The 26,701-nt window shown below is 46.3% G+C and overlaps 1 protein-coding gene across 1 annotated transcript in view; it reads left to right on the top strand.

Annotated features, from left to right (window-relative positions):
* Nucleotides 1-25,951, top strand: part of LOC137323891 (aryl hydrocarbon receptor-like) — a 157,473-nt gene extending 131,522 nt beyond the window's left edge. The window contains exons 5-11 of the mRNA XM_067987937.1: nt 2,244-2,367; nt 4,710-4,849; nt 6,114-6,316; nt 7,138-7,247; nt 9,183-9,324; nt 10,160-12,710; nt 24,886-25,951. Of these exons, the coding sequence (XP_067844038.1) occupies nt 2,244-2,367; nt 4,710-4,849; nt 6,114-6,316; nt 7,138-7,247; nt 9,183-9,324; nt 10,160-12,710; nt 24,886-24,903 (3,288 nt within the window). The 3' untranslated portion in view covers nt 24,904-25,951. The remainder of the gene's footprint in view (nt 1-2,243; nt 2,368-4,709; nt 4,850-6,113; nt 6,317-7,137; nt 7,248-9,182; nt 9,325-10,159; nt 12,711-24,885) is intronic.
* The last annotated feature ends 750 nt before the right edge of the window (nt 25,952-26,701 follow it).

The raw sequence follows: 26,701 nt of genomic DNA, 5'->3' as shown, positions 1-26,701 counted from the left end.
GGTCGTCACAGAGCAGTGACCTCTGAGTGATCCCTACAGTCCAAGCGGTCGGTGCAGAGTGCCTCCTCCGAGGGGTCGGTGCAGAGAGACGTATCCTGAAACTTGAAAGTAGACTTCCCACTGACTTGATGCATGTCACAGGAAGACTCCTAAAGGGGAAAGGGAGAAGAGACAATCTTGCCCTTTAAATAAATCAATCCAGTCTTGATGTCTGGCGGCCAGTGTTCCAGTATTGCAGTTACCAGCGTGCACACCAGAAATGATTAAATCCAAATGGTCTAGAGAAAACTAATACCTACCCTTTTAAAAATAAAATCACCGCATGGTACATTAAAGCTATATGCTTGAGGTGCAGCTTCCCTTGAATGGCGCAGTGTTCTGTGGTGTTAGGTTTACGGAAACCCCCTTCGCGCGTTTCCCACTCCCTGCTGCTGAGCATCAGGAACCTTGACGATATTAAAGCACCACCAGGAAATGAAGTCTGCTGAGTGCATTTCGATTAAATTTAATTTTAATAGGAAACTTCTGCTTTGCATTTTTAAAACGGCTAAAACCCTGTGCCGACTGAGAGCCGCAGTGTGTTTGGTGCTGCTTGACGTTTGATGTAGTCTCAGCATCTGATGTCCATCCATTCCTAGAAATGGCAGTTCTTTACTTGGAGAACACTGAGTGGTGTATTACTTGCAGATTGATTGGGGTTTGGACGATTGAGAACCTATATAATACATGCGTGCAAGCTTCTGCTGTCTTGTGCTTTTTTTATATTTGAAATTGTTTTAGTTTTGGGGTTACTGGTGTGGAACAGGAGCGTGCGTTTTCTGCTGTCAGCAGCACGGGCCTTGGCTCAACACAAAGATTCTGTAAATACAGATACTCAAAACTGCTCACAATAAGATCTTTATCTCCACACGAGAATGGCCGTGCAAGTAATGAACAAGAAAGTCAATAGTGAGTCAAGGTGGAAGCTGAAGATGTTTCATGGAGAGGCGTTGACTTAAACTCACTTAAACACTTATTTATCAGGTTTTTTTCATTTATTTGACACTGGAACAGCAAGAAATGTAATTGTGACCCATTGGGCAGTGGGATAATATCATAGTTCAATTCATCCAATGGCAAGCAGCAAATACCGTATTATGTGAAATAAAGAAAGAACTTACATTTATATAGCATCTTTCACGTCCTCAGGACGTCCTAAAGCACTTCACAGCCAATAAAGTACATGTGCGATGTAGTCACTGTTGTAAAGTAGGCAGCCAATTTGCACTCAGCAAGATCCCATAAACAACAATGAGATAAATGACCAGATAATCTGTTTTAATGATGTTGGTTGAGGGACAAATGTTGGTCAGGACACGGGGAGAACTCTCCTGCTTTTCTTCAAATAGTGCCATGGGAGATTTTGTGTCCACCTGAAAGGACAGACAGGTTTAAAATCTCATCCGGAAGATGGCATCTCCCCCAGTCCCTCAATACTACACCAAAGTGTCAACTTAGATTATGAGGCCATTGAACCCATGATCTTTTGGCTCAGAGGCAACATTACTCTCTGTCTCTTTCTCTATACTCCCTTTCCCTCCCCCGCCCTTTGTCCCCTTCTCTCGCTCCTCTTCCCCTCCTCTCTTCCCCCCCCCGACCTTGTTCTCCGCCTCTCTCTCCCTTTCCTCTCTTTCCCCTAATCTCGCTCTCTATCTCCCTTCTCTTTCCCCCCCCCTCCCCACTTCTTACCCTCTCCAATGCTATCATGCTATAATTTCCTTTACCCTGCTATAATGGGGCCCAGTTCTAGTCCTGGCTCCTTCCTACAATTTAAAATCTGTTCACAGGCTATTAAACCCATCAGCTGCGTCTTTGTGGAAGTAGTTAATATTTCTGCACTCTGGAACCTCCGCCTGTCGCCCTCCCCTCCTCCCCGCCCCCCCCCCCCCCCCCCGCTTTCTTTTGGTTAGCCCTATAAAGGCGCTCTCCCCTGACTATGACCGTTCCGATGAAGGGTTCCATTCCAAAGTTTTTATTTCCCCCTTCAGCTGCTGACTGACCTGTTGTGCAGTTGCAATGTTTTTTGTTTTGACTTCAGATTTCCAGTATTTCTGGTTTCCCTTTCCTTCTACCTATTCCCCAGCTCTAATCCTTTGCTCCCAAGAATGTTAAGAATTTTCATTGCCTTGACTTGGCTCTTATTCTACGTTTCGTGCTGTCTGACCGGTCGATTGACTTGATGTGATTATTCTGTTCCTTTCCAGTCGGATGTGGTCCACCAGAGTGTGTTTGAGCTGATCCACACGGACGACCGGCCTATGTTTCGTCGTCAACTCCACTGGGCACTGAATCCACCTGCCTTCCAGGAATCCAATCCCCATGCAGACAGTGAGTTATCAAGCAATTGGCTGATTTTTATATCAAAGCGCTATCTTGTAACCAAAGTATTCCTTTCTGTGCTAAATCAAACACACCAGGAACTGCACCGAAATGCACTTGGAAAATGACGTAGAAATTGAGCTGCACAGTCCCAGGTTCTGAGTCAACTGATTCAACCCTGGAGGTGGGAGCACTACAATCGGCTCCAGTGCCCCCAAGCTAGGGAGGCAGCAGATTTAGCTCTGGTTCCCACTCTGATCAGTATCCAGTGACCCCCCTCCACACCCGCCCCCCCAGCTGGTGTGTGGGCATTAGGTGAGGACACTATCTGGTTTAGCTGTGATGCCTTCCACAGTCAGTTAGCCTGCTGACACATACACTGTTCTATGCTTGCCCATGACCAGTGGCCTCTTAAGTGAGGTATGTGTGGGTTTCTGGTACCGATGTAAGGGAATGCGGGCTAATAGCAACTTAATTACAATGGTCAGTCTGTATTCTTATTCAGCTGAGCAGTACAGTAGAAAACTGCCTACATCCTTCTCAGGATTTAGGGATTGAAGTAACTGGGATTGTCATTGTGGTATTTTGTTGAGGGAATGTCATGTTACAATGGTCAGGGAGTTCCTGTCAGAAGACCTCTGCGATAGAGAGGAAGTTCCTGTTGCAGTGGTTTCCCTAATTTATGCAAGGCTGTTATTTAAACCATGAATCATACCAAACAACTCATGATAAAATACAACATCTAAACACTATGCTGTAATGGAGAAAAAAGATGCAGTCAAGTGTGATGAATTGTTCAATCTCTGCCAGGTAAATGGTTAATCAATCCTGTTACTGTAATCTTCACTGGAAAGGGACAGAAATCAGTTGTGACTGCTTGAAGCTAGTGTTCTCCCTGCTGGAAAATGTACTTTCTCATGAGGCATAATCCTTTTCAAGAATGTCTCTGAATGGCCAAGTACAGACCTTTGCCCAGTTGGCCACTATAGTTGCTCCAAACCCAACTCCCAGGAAGTTCATGACAGTGACCCCAAGAGTTTTTTTTTATTCTTTAGAGGTGGGCATCACTGACAAGGCCAGCATTTATTGCCCATCAGAAGGTGGTGGTGAGGCACTTTCTTGAACCACGTTTGCAGCATTGTACAATTTCAGGGGGCAGTTAAGAATCAACCACATTGCTGTGGCTTTGGAGTATAGGCCAGACTGGGTAAGGACAATAGGTTTCCTTCCCTAAACCAGATGGGTTTTCACAACAATCCAGTAGTTTCATGGTCACCATTACTGATACTAGCTTTTCTTTTACTCCAGATTTTATTTAATTAATTACTATGAATTTAATTTCCCCAGCTGCTGTGGTGGGATTTGAACTTATATCTCCCAGATTATTAGTCCTACTAAGATTACTAGTCCAGTAACATAACCACTATGCTACCATACCCACGTGACTTTCCCTCGCTTCCTTTATAGGTGCCCGTCTTGGCTCCCTGGTAACACTCTCGCCTCTGAGTCAGAAAGTTGTGGGGTCAATCCCCACTCCAGAGATTTGAGCACATAATCTAGGCTACCACTCCATTGCAGTACTGGGGTAGTGCTGCGCTGTCAGAGGTGCTGTCTTTCGGATGAGATGTTAAACCAAGGCTTTGTCTACCCCCTCAGGTGGAAGTAAAAGATCTCATGGCACTATTCGAAGAAAAGGAGCGGAGTTCTCCCGGTGCCCTGGCCAATATTTATCCCCCAAAGAATACCACAAAAATTATCTTATTACTGCTTGTGGGACCTTATGTGCAAACTAGCTGCCTCATTTCCCTACATTATAACAGTTTTGACACTTCAAAAGCACTTCATTGGCTGTGAAGTGCTTTGGGACATCTTGAGGTCACGAAAGGTGCTATATAAATGCAAGTCTTTCTTTCTTTCCCTTTGGCGCCTCCCTCCCGCCCTCTGGTCTCTCCCACCTGCCCCTCAATATATGCCCTTTCTCTTCCTGTGAGAAATTCATGGTCTCTGGTAGGTCCCTCCCTGATTGAGATCAGGAATTCAGGGAATGGAGGGATTGCAAGTCTCCCAGTCTAGCCTCACACAGAATATCCACTAGGGTAAGGTACAAGTGGGCTGCAGGCACCAGGGGCCATACCCCCAGCATGAAGAGGGATGTGGGGAAAAACTGGAAGGAAAAGAGAGCTTAACAGTTTGGGTGGAGACCCTTCATCACAACCCAGTTAAAACAGTCTCTGCCCAAAACATTACTAGTGCTGATGAACCTGCTGTGTAGTTGAAGCATTCCTTTTTATTTTGATTTCCAACATTCGTATTTTATTTTTTTAACCCTCTCTTTCTATTTCACTACCCAGCTACTCAGGAAAACAGTGGCCTTTGCTCCAGTGTAGTCACTTACGATCCTCACCACCTTCCACCCGAGAATTCCACTTTTATGGAGAGGAACTTTATCTGCAGGTTCCGATGCCTCTTGGACAATTCCTCTGGCTTCCTGGTAAGTTAATCGGAATCGACTCTATTCCACCGTGCTTTAAGTTTCTGTGTAAAAGTCTAGTAGACCCTTCTCCCAGACAGGTAATTATTGTTAAAATTGGAAGGCTGTCTCTCCTTCCTCCTGCCCACCCCCCACCCCACCCTCAACAAAATTGGTTCGGCAAGTTTATCCAATGATTGGCTGAGCTATAGAGACCAGAAAGCCCCCTGATTTGATCCCCAGTCAGGGCTGGTGGTTAGGTCACTACAGTTGGCCCCAGCACCCCTGCACTGATGGGGGAGGAGGGAGAGGAGGGAAGCAATTGCCACTCTGATTGCTATTCAGTAAGCCCTGCTGGAAAGTTGGTGTTTAGGTGAGCAAAGGGCACACTTGTTGTGATTTCACCCCCTGTGGCCTAATAGCCTGCCAACAGCACCTGGGCACCATTCAGAGAGACAATAATCATAGAATCATACAGCACAGAAGGAGGCCATTTGGCCCATCATGTCTGTGCTGGCTCTTTGAAAGAGCTATCCGATTAGTTCCACTCCTCCCTGCTCTTTCCCCATAGCCCTGCAATTTTTTCCTTTTCAAGTATTTATCCAATTCCCTTTTGTAGGTTACTATTGAATCTGCTTCCACCACACTTTCAGGCAGTGCACTCCAGATCATTACAACTCGCTGTGTAAAAAAAATTCTCCTAGTCTTCTCTCTGCTTCTTTTGCCAAGAAAATAAGTAGGAAAAGAAATTAAAGGTGACATCAAAATGAGAGAGAGGCTGGAAGATTCAATTTAATTCAAAAAGGGAGGGAGGGAGTGAGGGAAAATCAGAGAGTGACCCATCACTGGCTAGCTCTCTGGACCCCATCCTAGCAGCTGGTTACGAGCAGCATTGATGGAGGCCTGGTCATAGACCACCAATCCTGCCTCCTCGTAGGAGCCGACTGCCCACTCTGTCCTTCTCCTCAGAACAGGCCTGTCGCTCTGGCCATGGGTAATGAGAAGTCAACAGGAGGGAAAAAACAAACAAAAAGGAGGCTGCTTGCCCCCGTGAGGGTACATAGCTCAAAACCCCCCCGTAAAATCCAATGTATAAATCACACCTGTGTATATGTGTGTTTCCATCTTGGAAAGATCAAGATTAATTATGCTGATGTATAAGCCACCCTCCTGTATTTAGAGAACATAAATACTTGCACTGGAGTGCAACTGGTACACCCACTCTTACAGTAATAGTCCTCGAGTTTCCATTTGTACCTATTGCTTGACTCTGTCTTTACTACAGACGCTGAACTTCCAGGGGCGGCTGAGGTTCTTACACGGACAGAATAAAAAAGCTGAGGATGGCGTTTCCATCCCCCCTCAGCTGGCTCTGTTTGCGGTTGCAACTCCTCTCCAGCCTCCATCCATCCTGGAAATCAGGACGAAGACGCTCATATTCCAGACCAAACACAAGTTGGACTTCACGCCACTGGCATGCGACACAAAGTACGTTGTGTGGGGGAGAGGGGAGGGAAGACGATCAAGAGCGGGTCAGAGGGAACGAGAGAGGCTGGGAATCGGGGCAGTGCAGGTGGCTGATACGAGGTTCAGTAAATCTCATTCACCCCAGATAGCCTCCTCCAGCTAGGAGCTGGGATTGGTCCAGCCAGCAGACAATTCCAGGTCCTCTCACCGCCTCTCTGAGGTGAGATAGCTCGTCATCGTGTGATGAGGCAATCAGTCTCAGCAGGGTGAATAATCAAACCTACTTACTCCCACTCCAATGCTTTGTGCCATCCTGACGGCTATTAAACTACTGAATGAGTTTGGTTTTATCCTGTTTCATGCTCACTCAACTACTATAGTCCTTTGTTTCTGCTCTCCTCTCTTGAAGACACTGACTCTCACTGGTGTACACCTTTACAGGTGTCGGCAGCCCTCCAGTACCTCGGCGAGTATCCATTCCACACGTGGACCTTGACGGTGAATGTCAGGAGGCTTCAGCCGGCACCTACACAAGTGCACTTCCAGCAAGAGTTGCTGTTTCAGGATCAGGAGCGAGTATCCTGGCTTCCCCCTTCAACGTCCAGGGGCGCTGAGGACAATTGTAACCCCCCTACTGCTGCTCCAATGGAGCACAGACTAGGGATTTGAACTCGGACCTTTTGGTCTGTGTGGTGCCAAACAGGGTAGTGCTTTTACCCACCAGGCCCTCAGCTGGTGGGGGAGAGAAGATGGACTTCGCTCATCTAAAAATTGACCAAGGAGTCACATTCTCGCCTTCTTGTATTGTTTAATTATGGGATGCTTTTATTTCATTGTTACAGAGGAAAGTTTGTACTGGGTTACACAGAAGCTGAGCTGTGCATGCGAGGCACAGGTTATCAGTTCATCCACGCAGCTGATATGATGCACTGCGCTGACAGTCACATGAGGAGTGAGTATAGCTAAAACCACCTTTTTCCCATGTTGAGAAACTACATGAGGTGCTAAGGCCCATATTGCTGGGCACCATCAGGCACAAAAATAGTAGAAGACAAGGTGCAATTTAGGAGGGATTAGATGATGCAAAGCTTGGGTTTTAACTGCCTGAAGATTGTAGGAGGCAGGAAAGATTGAAAGAGGTAAAAATGAGGCTGGAACAGTCATTTTACAAAAGCGATCATTGCTGTAACATTGGTTTAATGCTCTCGGTCATCTGTCTCCATACAATATACTAATTGATTAGGATGTCCAGAAGACATTGTGAAGCACTGGAGTGAATTGCTACTGTGATTCTATCACAGCTCCACAAGATGGAGGGATCTTACCTGGTGAAACGGAAAGCTATGTATTTACAAAGCATGCATTTTCAGCACACAGCCACCTTCACCGGTTGTAAAAATAAAATGCATAAAACCAGTACTGATGAAACTCCAGACAATGCTAACAGGTGACGTGAGGATTACCTCAGTCTTCATACTGCATTCTCTATACAAATAGTTTAGTCTTCCACACTAACAAGGATTTTGCGTAGCCCAGAGGGGTACAGATCACAAAGAACTACTGAACGAGACTGTGTATAGATTGCAGGGGTGCAGGTAACTGGACTACTGAACGGTACTGTGCAGAGTTTGTAGGGGTACAGTTAATAGACTGCTGAACATGAATGTGTATAGATTGCAGGGGTACAGAGGTAACGGCACTACTGAACAGGAAGGTGTATAGATTACAGGGGTACAGGTAATAGACTACTGAACAGGATTGTGTATAGATTGCAGGGGTACAGGTAATAGACTACTGAACAGGATTGTGTATAGATTGCAGGGGTACAGATATATGGATTACTGAATGGGACGGAAGTACAACATTACATTAAGCAATGGATCAGCTGGAGCAGTTCAGTATATCGGAGGACCAGCACCAGTTCCATGGTAGTAGTGAGGCACGTTCCCCATGATGCTCAATTCCAGGGACTCAACTTTGTCACTTTGGTGAGGCGTCAAACAAGTGCCAGGCGCTTACCACAGGGAGTCAGATCTCTCCATGGTATTGCTCCATCCTATATAGAAAGTACTTCTCCCATGCCACACCTTGAATACTCTGACTCCAGATTTCTGCTTGTTCCCAGCTTCCTCCACTCCACTCCCTCCCTCCACTCTGAGGGCAGTCTCTCTGTCACTAAGCCCTCTGCAATTCTCTTCCAAAACTACTTGCTTTGCTACTTCTATCCCTCTGCTTTCAAGATTGTCCTAAAGAAAACTTTTGCTTCAACTGTCTCTTTCGGTTTCTCCCTGACAAAGAGCTCAGAGAGATTCTTGTAAGTGAGGAGTGCTAAATATACAAGGTGGTTGCTTTTGTTGTACTCATGCTCCAGGATGTAGCCACAACACATGACAGAGAGTACTTTTTTATAAATAAAGTTTCAGCAGAGCAATGACTTATTGGCAGCTGCTGCCTAGCTCTGTGCCCTGCTGCCCAGCTCCCAACCCTCCCATCTAGCTCTGTGATCCACTGCCCAGCTCCCAGCCCTGTTGTTGAACCAGTAAAGTATAACATTTCCTTTAGTCAGTCACTTCTGTTAGTGATCCATTTTGTCTTTTGCAATATTGTGATGAACATAATGGTTCCTGAGCTGGGGCCATGGAAATGCGACATCAAAGAAGTCATTTAGTCAAGGTTGAATGGTGTCGATTAGAAGAGTAGAAAGGAATTCAGCAGTTTTGCTTGATTTGAGTTTGTTGGCGAGAAATTTTGTAGACCCTTTTCTTGAGATTAGCTGGATTGGGTAGAGTCAGAACAGATTGTACATGGTCTGTGGAAGGAGTAATTTGATGGGTCGAATGGCCTGTTCTCATTTCGTACTTTCTAATCCCATCATGTTCTGTTTCAGTGATTAAAACTGGAGAGAGCGGAATGACTGTCTTCAGACTGCTGACCAAACAGAGCAGTTGGCTTTGGGTCCAGGCGAACGCTCGGCTGGTTTACAGAGGCGGTCAACCTGACTCCATCATTGTCAGGCAGAGGGCCTTGACGTAAGTACGCTGTTCACAGAACAGAAAGTTTGTTCTCGGTTAACATTTAATTTTGATTTGCTCTTGCATAACAGTTAGAACATCTTACAGTATGTGGCATGCACTGCATAATGTGTCCGTGTTGTTTATGATGCAGTTTGGCAATCGGCATAGAGATGTGGATGGCTCATGGGTAGCTCATGACACCCCGTGGTGCGATTCATTATGTTTCCCATGGGAGGGGTCTGGGGTGCTGAGTTTGGAAGAGCAGAAACAATAGCATTAGACGCGTGCAGCTGTACTCCTGGTTGCTGGCATGGGGGCCTTCTGGATTATCACTGGCGAGGGATGGGGGGAGAAGAATTCTGAAAAACCTTGCCTGCTTGTTTCTTTGGCCTGCCCCTGGGATGCCTGCAGACCCTGTGGTCCGCACAGGACTTTGGGCCCACTGCCAGGTTTCCTAGGCCGCTTCCATGCTTGGAAGCCCAACAGCGAGACAAAAAGGAAACAGAGGCAGGAGGTGCGAACTCCCCCCTTCCACCTCATCTGCATGCTTAGTGTGCCTGGGGCTGTGCCTACTCCAGGGTAGTTCTGTTGGGGGGATACCTGATGTAATGAGTCTCCACTGCCATTTTCCCTTCACTAGGCTCAAAAACTGAGCACTCCCTGTGCAACAAGGGGAAAAATCTCTCCTGTAGCCTTAATCCCATCGGTCTCTGCTGGATCTGAATCCAGACTCGAGAAGGTGACTAAGCCTCTCATTGTCAGTACTGTTTAGCTGCAAATGCACAGTTAATAATATACGTTTATATGAATAGCAAGTAATTTTTCCCGGTCTGCATTAATTTATCATCAGGAACGAAGAAGGTGAGGAGCACTTCCATAAAAGAGCCATGCAGTTGCCGTTCAATTTTGCCACAGGAGAAGCAGTTCTGTACGAGAACAATCTGTTGCTTTCAGAGCATCCAGATCCATTCCAAGTTCAAGGAAAAGGTGTCAAGATTAAGAAGGCTTCTGCTGGGACAAATGCCATGGACCAGAAAAACGGAGTTAATCCTGGTTCACTTCTTGGCGCCTTGATGACTCAGAATCCATCTCTGTACGTCTCGCGCTGTGTCTCGGAGTTTAACCTTGATGATGCTTTTGCAAACGACATCTCCGTAGTAAATGTGCCAGGGGATTTCTGGCAGCTGGCCAATAATGGAAAGAACTCTTCCAAACAAGAGGAGATAAACCTTGATCAGGATGATCCATTGTCGGCCATAATGGATATCCTGTCCCAAAGGAATGGTGATGAAAATGATCTTTGTGACACTCTCCAAAACCTGGATGTGGATGTGGAGAACATGGAGTTGGAGCAATGGGAAGAGACTTTACTGAAAATGGACAACACTTCTGTACCAGATGATCTGAATGATATTCTCACCAAAGATTTTATACTATCATGTGTTGAGGACATGCTGACAAAAGACTGCCCAAAAGCTAATGAATTCCCACAGGAGAGCTTAGACTCTACAGAAGTAAACTTAATGAGGAAGGGCCAGCAAAACCCGTTTGGATCCATACAACAAAAACCATTTGGATTCAGTACCCAGAACCTAGCAATGCCTGGCTATCAAAATTCAATAACGCCTGGCCCCCAGAGCCCAGTGGTGCCTGGCCCCCAGAGCCCAGTGGTGCCTGGCCCCCAGAGCCCAGTGGTGCCTGGCCCCCAGATCCCAGTGGTGCATGGCCCCCAGAGCCCAGTGGTGCCTGGCCCCCAGAGCCCAGTGGTGCCTGGCCCCCAGAACCCAATGGTGCCTGCCTGTCAAAACCCAATGATGTTTGGCCCCCAGAACCCAGTGGAGCCTATCCATCAAACCTCAATGATGTTTGGCCCCCAGAACCCAATGATGCCTACCCATCAAACCTCAACGATGTCTGGCCCACAGGACCCAATGATGCCTACCCATCAAACCTCAACGATGTTTGGCCCCCGGAACCCAATGATGCCTACCCATCAAACCTCAACGATGTCTGGCCCACAGGACCCAATGATGCCTACCCATCAAACCTCAACGATGTTTGGCCCACAGGGCCCAATGATGCCTACCCATCAAACCTCAACGATGTCTGGCCCACAGGACCCAATGATGCCTACCCATCAAACCTCAACGATGTTTGGCCCCCGGAACCCAATGATGCCTACCCATCAAACCTCAACGATGTCTGGCCCACAGGACCCAATGATGCCTGCCCTTCAAACCTCAACGATGTCTGGCCCACAGAACCCAATGATGCCTACCCATCAAACCTCAACGATGTCTGGCCCACAGGGCCCAATGATGCCTACCCATCAAACCTCAACGATGTCTGGCCCACAGGACCCAATGATGCCTGCCCTTCAAACCTCAATGATGTTTGGCCCCCAGAACCCCATGGTGTCTGCAGCCCAGAATCCACCTGCTCCCCATGCCCCAATAGTCTCTGGACTACTCCAAAGTACAAGTATGCCTAGACCACAGAACAAAATGCAACTTGGAATCCAGAATCCACTGGGATCATTCTCAGAGAATCCTCTCGGAATGAGCTTAGGTAATCCTTTGGCTCCTACCCCACAGAGTCCTATGTTATGTAGCCCTCAAAAACAATGCAGATCTGCTCCACAGAAGAAGAGCTGTACAGAGCAAGTCAACATGCATCAAATGTACATGGGGAAACTGTCACCACTGCAGTCGCTACAAAGGGATCTGCAACAGTCAATGCTGCAGAAACCTCAACATTTGGGACTAAATGTAGAGATGAAAGAGCACTCTTTAAATTCGCCACAGCAACAAGTGTCACAGTGGCAGCTGCAGTTACTGCAGCATGGACAACAGGCTTCCACGCAGCCGTACCAAGTGCAAGATTGTTTGCACCATCAAATGCCACAGTCTTCCTGCAGATCGACACAAGCCTCACAAGACAGGGTTTCTACAGCTTGTTACCTGGACCAAAATAACAGCGATCAGCTTCGATACAGCAGCAATGTAGCAGTCCAGCAAAGGGCCACAGTAAACCAAATTCAGATGGGGCCGTCTCCTAGCAGTAGCAGCAGCTGCATGTTTGCCTCTTGTGAATATGAAAGCCGTGCACCTCTTCTGAGAAATGGACTGTCGTTCCCAGACAGCAGCCCCATCACTGCTCTGCCTCCCTACAGTAAAATTAAAGTATCTCCGAATCACAGTCCCTTGCAGGCAACTAGTTACTATGAGAATGACCCTGTTAATTCTATTGTGGGCTCCTCAGTTGTCCCCGATGGGGAACTGAGCATGTATCACTCTTCATGTCAATTTGAGCCAAATTTCTCACCCTTATCGGTTGCAGAGAATTCTGTCTGTGGAATTCCGACAGGTCAGGCACCTTGGAATTACAACGACCAATATAAGGTGAGGACAGAATCTCTATCTGGCTAGTAAACCATATATATTTAATAATGAGCCCATTCAAATCCAAAGTTGGATCACTTTAAAACTGGTAGGTTTAAAGGAGAAATGTATTCTACTGATTTGTCACACTTTTCCGCTAGGTGTGAAAGGAGATACCTGTACACCAATTAGTAGCCTCTTGTCTTCCTATTTTATGCTGTAAAATTGCTGGTTAGAGGCTTCCTGGAAGCTGACATTTTGTGTAGAACATCCTCTGATCATGACACTGATATTTCATGTTAGTGACCTCATGATTGGGGGCCATCTTTGCTGTGGTTCTGAGACTAGAGTCCAATTTTAAGTTGGTACAGGAATCGACAGTCGGGGGCCAAAGGGGTGAGGAACCATCTGGTGGGGTGGTGGTGATGGGGAGGGGTGGGGGGGGGGGGGGGATGGCGCGGCGCGCGGGAACCCTCTGGCCGAGCACGGGGCCAGGAGGTTTTAAGTCCTGGGCTTCATTCGCCTGCCCTGACATTGACTCCAGCCCGAAGCTGGCAGGAATGATGTCACCGCCGGCAGGTGGGGATCAAAATTTGTGTGGGCTCGGGCAGTCACCGGGGGTCCACGATAACGGTCCCTAGCAAGATAAATAAGGGAATGGGTGGGGTCGGAAAGTCCACAACCGGGGAAGGACACTCCCGCTCCTCGTTTAACAAGGAACCATTAAAAATTACATTTTGATAATTTAAAAACTCACTTCCCTGACCCTCCTATGGCCAAGATCCTCGTTACGCTGGCGGGTTCAAAACTTTGCAGGCCTTAGTCGGACCTGCGGTTAAAACGGGATGCGGCTTTGCCTTTGAAATTAAGCCCCCACTCCTCTGAGATGGGAGGCCTCCCCGTGCCTGATTTCAGATATGTTAAAATGGTGAAGGGGGGCAGGCAGGAGGGAACGTGGTGTGAACCCCCATCTCACTGTTCTCACTGGTAGGATTGGTTCGAATCAACCCTCAGGTGTGGATACCTGTTTCGTTGCATTATTTCTGTCTTACAGTACCCAGCTTTCAAGTCGGCAGCGCACAGGCTCTGATTCAAGGCCAAGCAATGACATGCCATATGGTGAAGGTGGCGGTCCCAATATTAAAGCAACAGCTTCTTAATGAGTTTTGGGGGAGGAAAAAATCTAAATGTGTAAACAACTATTGAGGAAAAAAATTAAGAGTGGCACAGCAGCCAAATTCACTGTGTGGTGAATAAGTAAAATTGGAGACAGAAAATTACTTTAAAAGTAGGAAGTGGGATAGCTTGGTAGTTGCAATGGTAGAATGTCGAACTTCTTACGGGAATATCAAGGCTCCAACAATAGTCTCAACTACTATTCACTCTGAGCTTCAAGGGAGTGAGTTTCCCAGCCTGATGTTGAAGAAAACCAGGCCGGGGATTGGCAATGCTTCACCACATTGTTCAAAGATGCCATCTGCTGGCTCAGCCAGGGAGCAACAACAACTCTGCCACCGAGGCCGAGCTTCTTGGGTGGGGGGAGGGGGAAGAGAAAAGAGAGCAGAAGAACATTTCTGGCACACAAAAAAAAGTCAAAAAGAAAAATGATCAAAAAAAGGTGAAGCAAGAGATGACAAATGACAATCAATGAAAAACTAGAAAGACAATAATCACATACTGGGTGAGGAAAAAATAACTCCAGAGAAAGAAAATGGGAAAAACACTTGAAATTCATTTTTAAATATTTATGCAGAGTACTTACTAAGAATAATTCTGGCATTAATAAAGAAAGATTTGCATTTGTATAGTACCTTACCATATGCCTCGAAACTTGAATTACTTTGAAGTATCACTGCAAGCTTGTTCATTTGTAACTTTGAAGTGTAGCCACTGTTGTTCTATAGGCAAATTCCTCAGCCAGTTGGCACACAGCAAGATCCCACAAACAGCTGTGAGGTGAACCACCAATTGAACTTTTTTGGGTGATATTGATTGAGAGATCAGGCAGAAGAGCTTTGCTGAACATTTTATCCAAAGGACAGCACATCCCACAATGTAACACTCCCTCTGTACCGCACTTCCCACAATGTAACACTCCCTCAGTACTGCACTTCCCACAATGTAACACTCCCTCAGTACTGCACTTCCCACAATGTAACACTCCCTCAGTACTTCACTTCCCACAATGTAACACTCCCTCAGTACTGCACTTCCCACAATGTAACACTCCCTCAGTACTGCACATCCCACAATGTAACACTCCCTCAGTACTGCACTTCCCACAATGTAACACTCCCTCAGTACTGCACATCCCACAATGTAACACTCCCTCTGTACCGCACCTCCCACAATGTAACACTCCCTCACTACTGCACATCCCACAATGTAACACTCCCTCAGTACTGCACTTCCCACAATGTAACACTCCCTCAGTACTGCACATCCCACAATGTAACACTCCCTCACGACTGCACATCCCACAATGTAACACTCCCTCAGTACTGCACATTCCACAATGTAACACTCCCTCAGTACTGCACTTCCCACAATGTAACACTCCCTCAGTACTGCACTTCCCACAATGTAACACTCCCTCAGTACTGCACTTCCCACAATGTAACACTCCCTCAGTACTGCACATCCCACAATGTAACACTCCCTCACGACTGCACATCCCACAATGTAACACTCCCTCAGTACTGCACATCCCACAATGTAACACTCCCTCACGACTGCACATCCCACAATGTAACACTCCCTCAGTACTGCACATTCCACAATGTAACACTCCCTCAGTACTGCACTTCCCACAATGTAACACTCCCTCAGTACTGCACTTCCCACAATGTAACACTCCCTCAGTACTGCACTTCCCACAATGTAACACTCCCTCAGTACTGCACATCCCACAATGTAACACTCCCTCTGTACCGCACCTCCCACAATGTAACACTCCCTCACGACTGCACATCCCACAATGTAACACTCCCTCAGTACTGCACATTCCACAATGTAACACTCCCTCAGTACTGCACTTCCCACAATGTAACACTCCCTCAGTACTGCACTTCCCACAATGTAACACTCCCTCAGTACTGCACTTCCCACAATGTAACACTCCCTCAGTACTGCACTTCCCACAATGTAACACTCCCTCAGTACTGCACATTCCACAATGTAACACTCCCTCAGTACTGCACTTCCCACAATGTAACACTCCCTCAGTACTGCACATCCCACAATGTAACACTCCCTCACGACTGCACATCCCACAATGTAACACTCCCTCAGTACTGCACATTCCACAATGTAACACTCCCTCAGTACTGCACTTCCCACAATGTAACACTCCCTCAGTACTGCACATCCCACAATGTAACACTCCCTCAGTACTGCACATCCCACAATGTAACACTCCCTCAGTACTGCACTTCCCACATTGTAACACTCCCTCAGTACTGCACATCCCACAATGTAACACTCCCTCAGTACTGCACTTCCCACATTGTAACACTCCCTCAGTACTGCACTTCCCACAATGTAACACTCCCTCAGTACTGCACTTCCCACAATGTAACACTCCCTCAGTACTGCACTTCCCACAATGTAACACTCCCTCAGTCCTGCTCCTCCCACAATGTAACACTCCCTCAGTCCTGCTCCTCCCACAATGTAACACTCCCTCAGTACTGCACTTCCCACAATGTAACACTCCCTCAGTACTGCACTTCCCACATTGTAACACTCCCTCAGTACTGCACTTCCCACATTGTAACACTCCCTCAGTACTGCACATCCCACAATGTAACACTCCCTCAGTACTGCACTTCCCACATTGTAACACTCCCTCAGTACTGCACTTCCCACATTGTAACACTCCCTCAGTCCTGCACATCCCACAATGTAACACTCCCTCAGTACTGCACTTCCCACATTGTAACACTCCCTCAGTACTGCACATCCCACAATGTAACACTCCCTCAGTACTGCACTTCCCACATTGTAACACTCCCTCAGTCCTGCTCCTCCCACAATGTAACACTCCCTCAGTACTGCACTTCCCACAATGTAACACTCCCTCAGTACTGCACATCCCACAATGTAACACTCCCTCAGTCCTGCTCCTCCCACAATGTAACACTCCCTCAGTCCTGCTCCTCCCACAATGTAACACTCCCTCAGTACTGCACTTCCCACAATGTAACACTCCCTCAGTACTGCACCTCCCACAATGTAACACTCCCTCAGTACTGCACTTCCCACAGTGTAACACTCCCTCAATACGTACATACGAACATACGAATTAAGAGCAGGAGTGGGCCATTCGGCCCCTCAAGCCGGCTCTGTCTTTTGATAAGATCATGGCTGATCTGATTGTGACCTCAACCCTACTTTCCCGTCTACTGACTATAACCTTTGACTCCCTTGTTAATCAGGCATCTATCTAACTCAGCCTTAAAAATATTTAATGACCCTGCCTCCACCGCTCTCTGGGGAAAGGAGTTCCACAGACTCACGACCCTCAGAGAAAAAAGTTCTCATCTCTGTCTTAAATTGGAGACCCATTATTTTTAAACCGTGTCCCCTAGTTCTAGTCTTCCACAAGGGGAAATATCCTCTCAGCATCTACCCCTTCAAGTCCCCTCAGGATGTTATATGTTTCAGCAAGATTACCTCTCATTCTTCTAAACTCCAGTGTATACAGGCCCAACTTGTCCAACCTTTCCTCATAAGATAACCCCCTCATCCTAGGAATCAGTCGAGTGAACCTTCTCTGAACCGCCTCCAAGGCAATTATGTCCTTTCTTAAATAAGGAGACCAAAACTGCACACAGTATTCTAGATGTGGTCTCACCAATTCCCTGTACAACTGCAGCAAAACACCTCTACTTTTATTTTCCATTCCCCTTGTAATAAATGACAACATTCCATTTGCCTTCCTAATCACTTGCTGTACCTGCATACTAACTTTTTGTGATTCATGTACTAGGACACCCAGATCCCTCTGTACCTCAGAGTTCTGCAATCTCTCTCAATTTAAATAATATACTGCTTTTCTATTCCTCCTGCCAAAGTGGACAAGTTCACATTTTCCCACATTATAAACCACGTGCCAAATTTTTGTCCACTCACTTAACCTCTCTATATCCCTTTGCAGACTCCATATGTCCTCTTCACAACTTACTTTCCTACCTACCTTTGTGTCATCAGCAAATTTAGCTACCATACATTCGGCCCCTTCATCCAAATCATTGATATAGATTGTAAATAGTTGAAGCCCCAGCATTGATCCCTGTGGCACTCCACTCGTTACATCTTGCCAACCTGAAAATGACCCATTTATGCCTACTCTCTGTTTCCTGTTAGTTAACCAATCCTTTATCCATGCTAATATGTTACCCCCTACACCATGAGCTCTTATTTTGTGTAGTAGCCTTTGATGTGGCACCTTGTCAAATGCCTTCTGGAAATCCAAGTACACCACATCCACAGGATCCCCTTTATCCACGTTACTTGTTACTTCCTCAAAGAACTCTAATAAATTAGTCAAACATGATTTCACTTTCACAATGTTTTAAGTTTTAAATGTTTTAAGTTCCTCCCTCCCTTTCACCTCTAGATTCATAATTATTTCTGGCATGTTACTTATATCCTCTACAGTGAAGACGGACGCAAAATATCTGTTCAATTCATCCGCCATTTCCTTATTCTCCATTATTAATTCCCCAGACTTACTCTCCAGAGGACCAACGCTCACTTTACTTCCTCTTTTCCTTTTTAAATACCTGTAGTACTGCACTTCCCACAATGTAAAACACCCTCAGTCCTGCACTTCCCACAATGTAACACTCCCTCAGTCCTGCATTTCCCACAATGTAACACACCCTCAGTCCTGCACATCCCACAATGTAACACTCCCTCAGTCCTGCACATCCCACAATGTAACACTCCCTCAGTCCTGCACTTCCCACAATGTAACACTCCCTCAGTCCTGCACATCCCACAATGTAACACTCCCTCAGTCCTGCACTTCCCACAATGTAACACTCCCTCAGTCCTGCACATCCCACAATGTAAAACACCCTCAGTCCTGCACTTCCCACAATGTAACACTCCCTCAGTCCTGCACATCCCACAATGTAAAACACCCTCAGTCCTGCACATCCCACAATGTAAAACACCCTCAGTCCTGCACTTCCCACAATGTAAAACACCCTCAGTCCTGCACTTCCCACAATGTAACACTCCCTCAGTACTGCACTTCCCACAATGTAACACTCCCTCAGTCCTGCTCCTCCCACAATGTAACACTCCCTCAGTCCTGCACCTCCCACAATGTAACACTCCCTCAGTACTGCACTTCCCACAGTGTAACACTCCCTCAATACGTACATACGAACATACGAATTAAGAGCAGGAGTGGGCCATTCGGCCCCTCAAGCCGGCTCTGTCTTTTGATAAGATCATGGCTGATCTGATTGTGACCTCAACCCTACTTTCCCGTCTACTGACTATAACCTTTGACTCCCTTGTTAATCAGGCATCTATCTAACTCAGCCTTAAAAATATTTAATGACCCTGCCTCCACCGCTCTCTGGGGAAAGGAGTTCCACAGACTCACGACCCTCAGAGAAAAAAGTTCTCATCTCTGTCTTAAATTGGAGACCCATTATTTTTAAACCGTGTCCCCTAGTTCTAGTCTTCCACAAGGGGAAATATCCTCTCAGCATCTACCCCTTCAAGTCCCCTCAGGATGTTATATGTTTCAGCAAGATTACCTCTCATTCTTCTAAACTCCAGTGTATACAGGCCCAACTTGTCCAACCTTTCCTCATAAGATAACCCCCTCATCCCAGGAATCAGTCGAGTGAACCTTCTCTGAACCGCCTCCAAGGCAATTATGTCCTTTCTTAAATAAGGAGACCAAAACTGCACACAGTATTCTAGATGTGGTCTCACCAATTCCCTGTACAACTGCAGCAAAACACCTCTACTTTTATTTTCCATTCCCCTTGTAATAAATGACAACATTCCATTTGCCTTCCTAATCACTTGCTGTACCTGCATACTAACTTTTTGTGATTCATGTACTAGGACACCCAGATCCCTCTGTACCTCAGAGTTCTGCAATCTCTCTCAATTTAAATAATATACTGCTTTTCTATTCCTCCTGCCAAAGTGGACAAGTTCACATTTTCCCACATTATAAACCACGTGCCAAATTTTTGTCCACTCACTTAACCTCTCTATATCCCTTTGCAGACTCCATATGTCCTCTTCACAACTTACTTTCCTACCTACCTTTGTGTCATCAGCAAATTTAGCTACCATACATTCGGCCCCTTCATCCAAATCATTGATATAGATTGTAAATAGTTGAAGCCCCAGCATTGATCCCTGTGGCACTCCACTCGTTACATCTTGCCAACCTGAAAATGACCCATTTATGCCTACTCTCTGTTTCCTGTTAGTTAACCAATCCTTTATCCATGCTAATATGTTACCCCCTACACCATGAGCTCTTATTTTGTGTAGTAGCCTTTGATGTGGCACCTTGTCAAATGCCTTCTGGAAATCCAAGTACACCACATCCACAGGATCCCCTTTATCCACGTTACTTGTTACTTCCTCAAAGAACTCTAATAAATTAGTCAAACATGATTTCACTTTCACAATGTTTTAAGTTTTAAATGTTTTAAGTTCCTCCCTCCCTTTCACCTCTAGATTCATAATTATTTCTGGCATGTTACTTATATCCTCTACAGTGAAGACGGACGCAAAATATCTGTTCAATTCATCCGCCATTTCCTTATTCTCCATTATTAATTCCCCAGACTTACTCTCCAGAGGACCAACGCTCACTTTACTTCCTCTTTTCCTTTTTAAATACCTGTAGTACTGCACTTCCCACAATGTAAAACACCCTCAGTCCTGCACTTCCCACAATGTAACACTCCCTCAGTCCTGCATTTCCCACAATGTAACACACCCTCAGTCCTGCACATCCCACAATGTAACACTCCCTCAGTCCTGCACATCCCACAATGTAACACTCCCTCAGTCCTGCACTTCCCACAATGTAACACTCCCTCAGTCCTGCACATCCCACAATGTAACACTCCCTCAGTCCTGCACTTCCCACAATGTAACACTCCCTCAGTCCTGCACATCCCACAATGTAAAACACCCTCAGTCCTGCACTTCCCACAATGTAACACTCCCTCAGTCCTGCACATCCCACAATGTAAAACACCCTCAGTCCTGCACATCCCACAATGTAAAACACCCTCAGTCCTGCACTTCCCACAATGTAAAACACCCTCAGTCCTGCACATCCCACAATGTAAAACACCCTCAGTCCTGCACATCCCACAATGTAACACTCCCTCAGTCCTGCACTTCCCACAATGTAACACTCCCTCAGTCCTGCACTTCCCACAATGTAACACTCACTCAGTCCTGCACTTCCCACAATGTAAAACACCCTCAGTCCTGCACTTCCCACAATGTAAAACACCCTCAGTCCTGCACTTCCCACAATGTAAAACACCCTCAGTCCTGCACTTCCCACAATGTAAAACACCCTCAGTCCTGCACATCCCACAATGTAACACTCCCTCAGTCCTGCACTTCCCACAATGTAACACTCACTCAGTCCTGCACTTCCCACAATGTAAAACACCCTCAGTCCTGCACTTCCCACAATGTAACACTCCCTCAGTCCTGCACTTCCCACAATGTAACACTCCCTCAGTCCTGCACATCCCACAATGTAAAACACCCTCAGTCCTGCACTTCCCACAATGTAAAACACCCTCAGTCCTGCACATCCCACAATGTAAAACACCCTCAGTCCTGCACATCCCACAATGTAAAACACCCTCAGTCCTGCACTTCCCACAATGTAACACTCCCTCAGTCCTGCACTTCCCACAATGTAACACTCCCTCAGTCCTGCACATCCCACAATGTAAAACACCCTCAGTCCTGCACTTCCCACAATGTAACACACCCTCAGTTCTGCACTTCCCACAATGTAGCACTCCTTCACTACTGCACTGGAGCATGGCCTTGGATTACATGCCCAAACTTCTGGTCTCGAGTTGGAAGCCACAATCATCTGACCAGAGGTAAGACTGTTACCAAGCTGAAACACAGAGCTGCAATGACATAGTGACCATATCCACTAATGCTTATGTGCAAAACATATTTTTTGTCCTGATCAATTTTTTCTTTCCCTGAACCATTTTGATGACTGATAACCCCACTACTCACCTTTGACCGGGAATGCTGAGGTCATTGGTACCACTTTTTCTGCCACCCCACTTGAGATCAGTTAATTCCGATCACACCAGGGATCAAACCTGACCACCCTCCGTAGGTTCCCTACGTATTTCTAAAAGGGTAGGTGTACTTGATAATTTCACCCCTTCCTCCGTCTTAAGTCTCCACATGGAACGCATCATCTGCAGCGGGCAGGGCCAGCAACAGCAATGTGAGCATGATACCATGTGACTGGTGTGTAGCTGTGAGGTGATTTTCTTTCCCCCCAATTCCAGTCCCCTGCCGACCCCCCCCCCCCCCCACCCCACCCCACCCCTGTTGGCAGCCCCCAGTACCTTGTCCTTGGAGCCGTTCTTCTCGTGTGGGCCTGGACACGTGAGCCCCGATGTTTATGGGGAGATAGGGGAGGGTGCTGGGGGGCAAGGTGTAGTGGGTTTCCCGGAGGTCCTGCCGAATTTGAAGGCAGGACCTGATTTAGATTTTTGGACTCTGTGTCCCAGCCACAGCCAGATTGGGAGCCTGGCTGGCTGTCGGGCGGGAAGGCCTGCAGCACCAGGCCGCAGCTGGGGAGCGGTGAGGAGGGAGGGAGAGAGAGATCATGGGTCGAGGGAGCAGGAGGGGCGGGGAGGGGGCGAAGACGCGGGGAGTTTGGGCCCGGAGGGATCCATCGTGTGAGGGGGAGGGGCGGAGACATCGGTCGGGGGTCGTTGAAATTGCGAGTGGGGCCCGGAGAGTCTATTCAGGGGCGCCGGAGAGATTGCACGGGGAGGGGGAGGGGATGCTATCGCAGGGCTGCGATCACAGGAAGCATAACAAGTTTGCTTGGTGGGCCGGGGGAAGCACTTTAACCTGTTGGATCCAGCTGTTCTTGCCTTCCTTCAGCTGCTGGTTTTCCGAGGCCTGGGAAACCAGGCCCGCAGCCATTAAATCTGAAACACGGCTAAAATTTGCAGCAAACAGCCTGATTAAAATATTTAAATTAGGGACCCGCCTCTGGAGAGCAGTTTCGTCACCTGCCCCCTGACCCATCTCCGTTAAAACCAGAAGTGGGCGGGTTGAGGTTGGGTTTCCCATTTTTGACATTTTAACCCCCTCCCCCCCCCCGACCCCCAGCCGGTTCTGGGGGTTTATAATGACCCCCATAGTGTCAGTAGACTAGTAGCAGCACTGCAGCTGAGCTGGACCATCCTCACCCTAATGTCCACTCGTACATGCACTCTGCAGAAACCGGGGACGGGAACCCTGGCTGATTGTTGTTTTTTTTCCTCCCCCCTCTCTCCTCGGTCTAGGCACCTGAGCCTATTTGTCGCAGTCCCTACCGACTCTCATGCCCGATGATTGAAGCTGGGGCCTTCTTGTCTCAATGGCTCAGTTACATGCTGCAATAATCAACCGAGGCATTGGGTGAGCAAGGAGACAATTTTGTTGGCAACGTAATTTTGATAACAATTTTGGCTCCTTTCTGTCAACATGGATTTTTGCTACAATACGTTAAAACTGCAGTAAAAAATAGTGAAATGTGAAATTGGAGAGCTTTAAAGGGAAAGCCTGCTTTATTAAATGGTCCCATAATTCTACTTTAGAAAGGGAGACCCGCCTGCACACTTTTGCGTACCCCTGGTTACCATGGTTAGCGCCAGTGTGGCACCAGATGTTTGGTGTAAAACTCTTTCTCCTGTGTCATCATGAATGGGGATGTTGGATTATGGGAGCATTCTTCATGCATGACGTTACTCGAGTGGAATTTAATTATGAGGAAAGAGACATAAAATGTCTGCTGCCTCTAGCCAACAACTTGAAAGCTATTTGGAGAATGATAATGAGAGGTGAGTCAGACAATGAGTGTATAGCATCTTCACAACATTGGTTTGGACATAGGCGTCCATGTAGCTCATTTAATCTCATCCTTCAAGAACATCAACCCTATTACAGCAGCTGGATGTTTTTTTAAATGAGTCTATCCTCCTGGCTTCAAACAGCACCATTACCTGACTTGCCCTTAATAACCCTGAACCTGTGTCCTCTCGTCCTGCTGTCCTCTCATATCTGAAAGTATTTTTTTAAGTTCACTTTCTCTGTCCCATTAAAAATCTTGTATATACTTAATAACAGTGAGGATTATAGGATGGTCAGTCATAGGGTATGGGACAGTGAATGGCAAGGCTTTGGGACCAGGTTTCTATCTGGTTTTGGTTTAGACAGAACTTTTTTGACTGGGGTATACGGAAATAACTAAGTCCAGTTTTGGACTATGTTAAAAGTGACAATCTCATTCAGTAAAATAGACCTCCCTTCAACGATGATTCATCTCCCGAAATTGTACGTAAGGTAACAAACATATCCTCTTTTTATGGGCATCAAGTGTGGTCTAGGCTCAGTTGATGGCACTCAGACCTTTGAATCGGAAGACTGTGTTTTCAAGCCTCACATGAAGAGTTTAAGTTCATAATCTAGGCTGACACTCCAGTGCAGTACTAAGGGAGTTCTACACTGTTGGGAGTGCCATTTTTCAGATGAGAAACTAAACTGAGATCCCATCCACTTATAAAGGTGGACATTAAAGATCCAGTGGCATTATTTAAAGAGCAGGGAGCTCGGTGTCTTGGCCAACATTCCTCCCACATTCTTTCAACATTATCACCCAATAGATTAACTGGTCATTCTATCTCGTTACTGTTTGAGATTTTTTTGTGTGCAAAATGGCTGCTTCATTTGCCGACAATAACATTGAATGTGAAGCACTTTGAGATGTTACTGAGACACACAATAAGGCCTCATATAAATTGAAGTCCTTTTATCAGCTTTGCCTTCTTTTTATGTGAATTGCAAAGTGCAAGTCTTTCTCATTTAAAACTTTTAATTCCTTCGACTCCTCCAATCCTCATAACTGCATTTGCTATTCTTCCTGCAGGGAGAAGCTCTGAATTAAGAAAAAGGAACGCTGGGCATCCCTACTCTTCCACTTTGTTTCCTAGGAGCACTGGGCTGGCCAACTCTTGTGATTTATTCGGATCGGGGAAGGCTGAACCCAACGGTGCACAAACTCTCGACAGTGTTTTGTGTAAAGTGCTGAAGATTCCAACAGACAAGGGAGCGACTGAAGTCGCAAGTCCATCATTAACGGGATGCTTTCATGCCTCAAGCACCGTCACATCGCCTATACGTCTTTTGCGATCAATTTTGTATTGCCCTGTACAAAATATTAACTTTTATATTTTTGTATAAAAATGCAGTGTAATTTTTTTTACATTGATACTGCTTGTATAGTCATGAGCCATGTTTTTTCCTTTTTTGAGGAGATCACAGTTTTAAATGCCTGCTCTGTGCATAGGGAGCCTTTTAATGAAGGAGATGTCTGGAGGATCATTCCTCAAGAGCGGCCTTCTACTGAGGATTTTTTTTTAACCGATTGCTAAGTATTAATTGAAAAACAAAGACATTCACCATGGAGCATGAACACCCACAAGCTGAGGCGCTGTTGCCAGGCAGAAATAAACCTACAACGCTGCCCTTGCGCCAATGTGGAACCAGAGTTGTGCGTTCGACAGGTGACTCGCTCGGTGTTATACTCTGAATCTTCTGAAGTTGAATCATTTTGTTTAAAGTACAAAAAAGAACATTTCAACTTTTTAAGCTATTTACGTATTAAATCAATACTTCAAAGAAACGAGATTTGTGCACAATACAGTATATGGAAAAAAATTGTGTTTTGATAATTACAAATGTCACAATATAGAACCTATTTGTTATTCTGCTGTCCAGCTGCACCACTCTTGACTCTTTGCAGCCTTGTGCATAATGTATTTTCCCACTCACTATATTGCTGTCTTTCACTTAAATGTTACGTAGTTTTATAAATGTCGAAACACAGTTGGCTGTTGAAAATTATATCGTTTTGCTTAACATTAAAAATACTTTTTTTTGTAACCTTCTGTCCTCTCCCCTCTTATTAAAGCCTTTTTCCTTTTTTAAGCAAATGTGATGTGAATGAGTCTATGTTTTACTTCTAATGTCATTGAATTAGGGTATATTAAAAATTGAATCCCTCCCCCAAGTGAGGTTTCGTCTTTTGAAGTAATTTCTCTCCCGTTCCTTATTTTCTTTTCATTATTTTTTTTCTCCCCTCTCTCCTGAATGTGCTGGATTTTGCTGGTGTATGGTGCACAGGCTTGGCTTCCCTCTGATAACTCAACCAAGTGGCAGTTCTTCATGCATGATCCTAGGCGGTGAGTGTTGGCAAGCTATTCAACTGTGGGATTCCAAAGCAGTAAAGCTTCATCCTGCCCTCGGCTAATGCCAACTTCACCGACAATTCCCAGCAGGGGCAATTGGTCAGCATCGAGGAGAAGGAGCCCAGATTGACTTTCCCCTCCAGAGTACAGGAATGGTGAAGCCAATTTTAGTGCCCCTACCACCGCCATGGCTATGATAAGGTGACTCAGAATAGACTAGAGAGCAAACTTGTAACCTTTTGTGTGTGTTTTCTTTCCCTGATCTCTCCCTCCCTCCCTTCAATGGAAGGAGAGTGGTGGTTGAGGGAAGACTCACCCATGGTGCAGGTCGGCTTTGAAGTAAGAGGTCACAAGGCAGCAGTAGAAAGTAACGTGAAGTGGCTGCATTCTGTTGCCTGATGTCTATTGTGTCAGCTCCACATTGCTGTCTCCTTCCAATATAGCCTAACCTCTACCTTTCCCACCACCACCTCATACCCTGTTGCCTCTGCTCGT

The sequence above is a fragment of the Heptranchias perlo genome, chromosome 7 (genome assembly GCF_035084215.1).
Source record: "Heptranchias perlo isolate sHepPer1 chromosome 7, sHepPer1.hap1, whole genome shotgun sequence".
Lineage (NCBI taxonomy): Eukaryota > Metazoa > Chordata > Chondrichthyes > Hexanchiformes > Hexanchidae > Heptranchias > Heptranchias perlo.
This window is presented reverse-complemented; position numbering and strand designations above follow the sequence as displayed.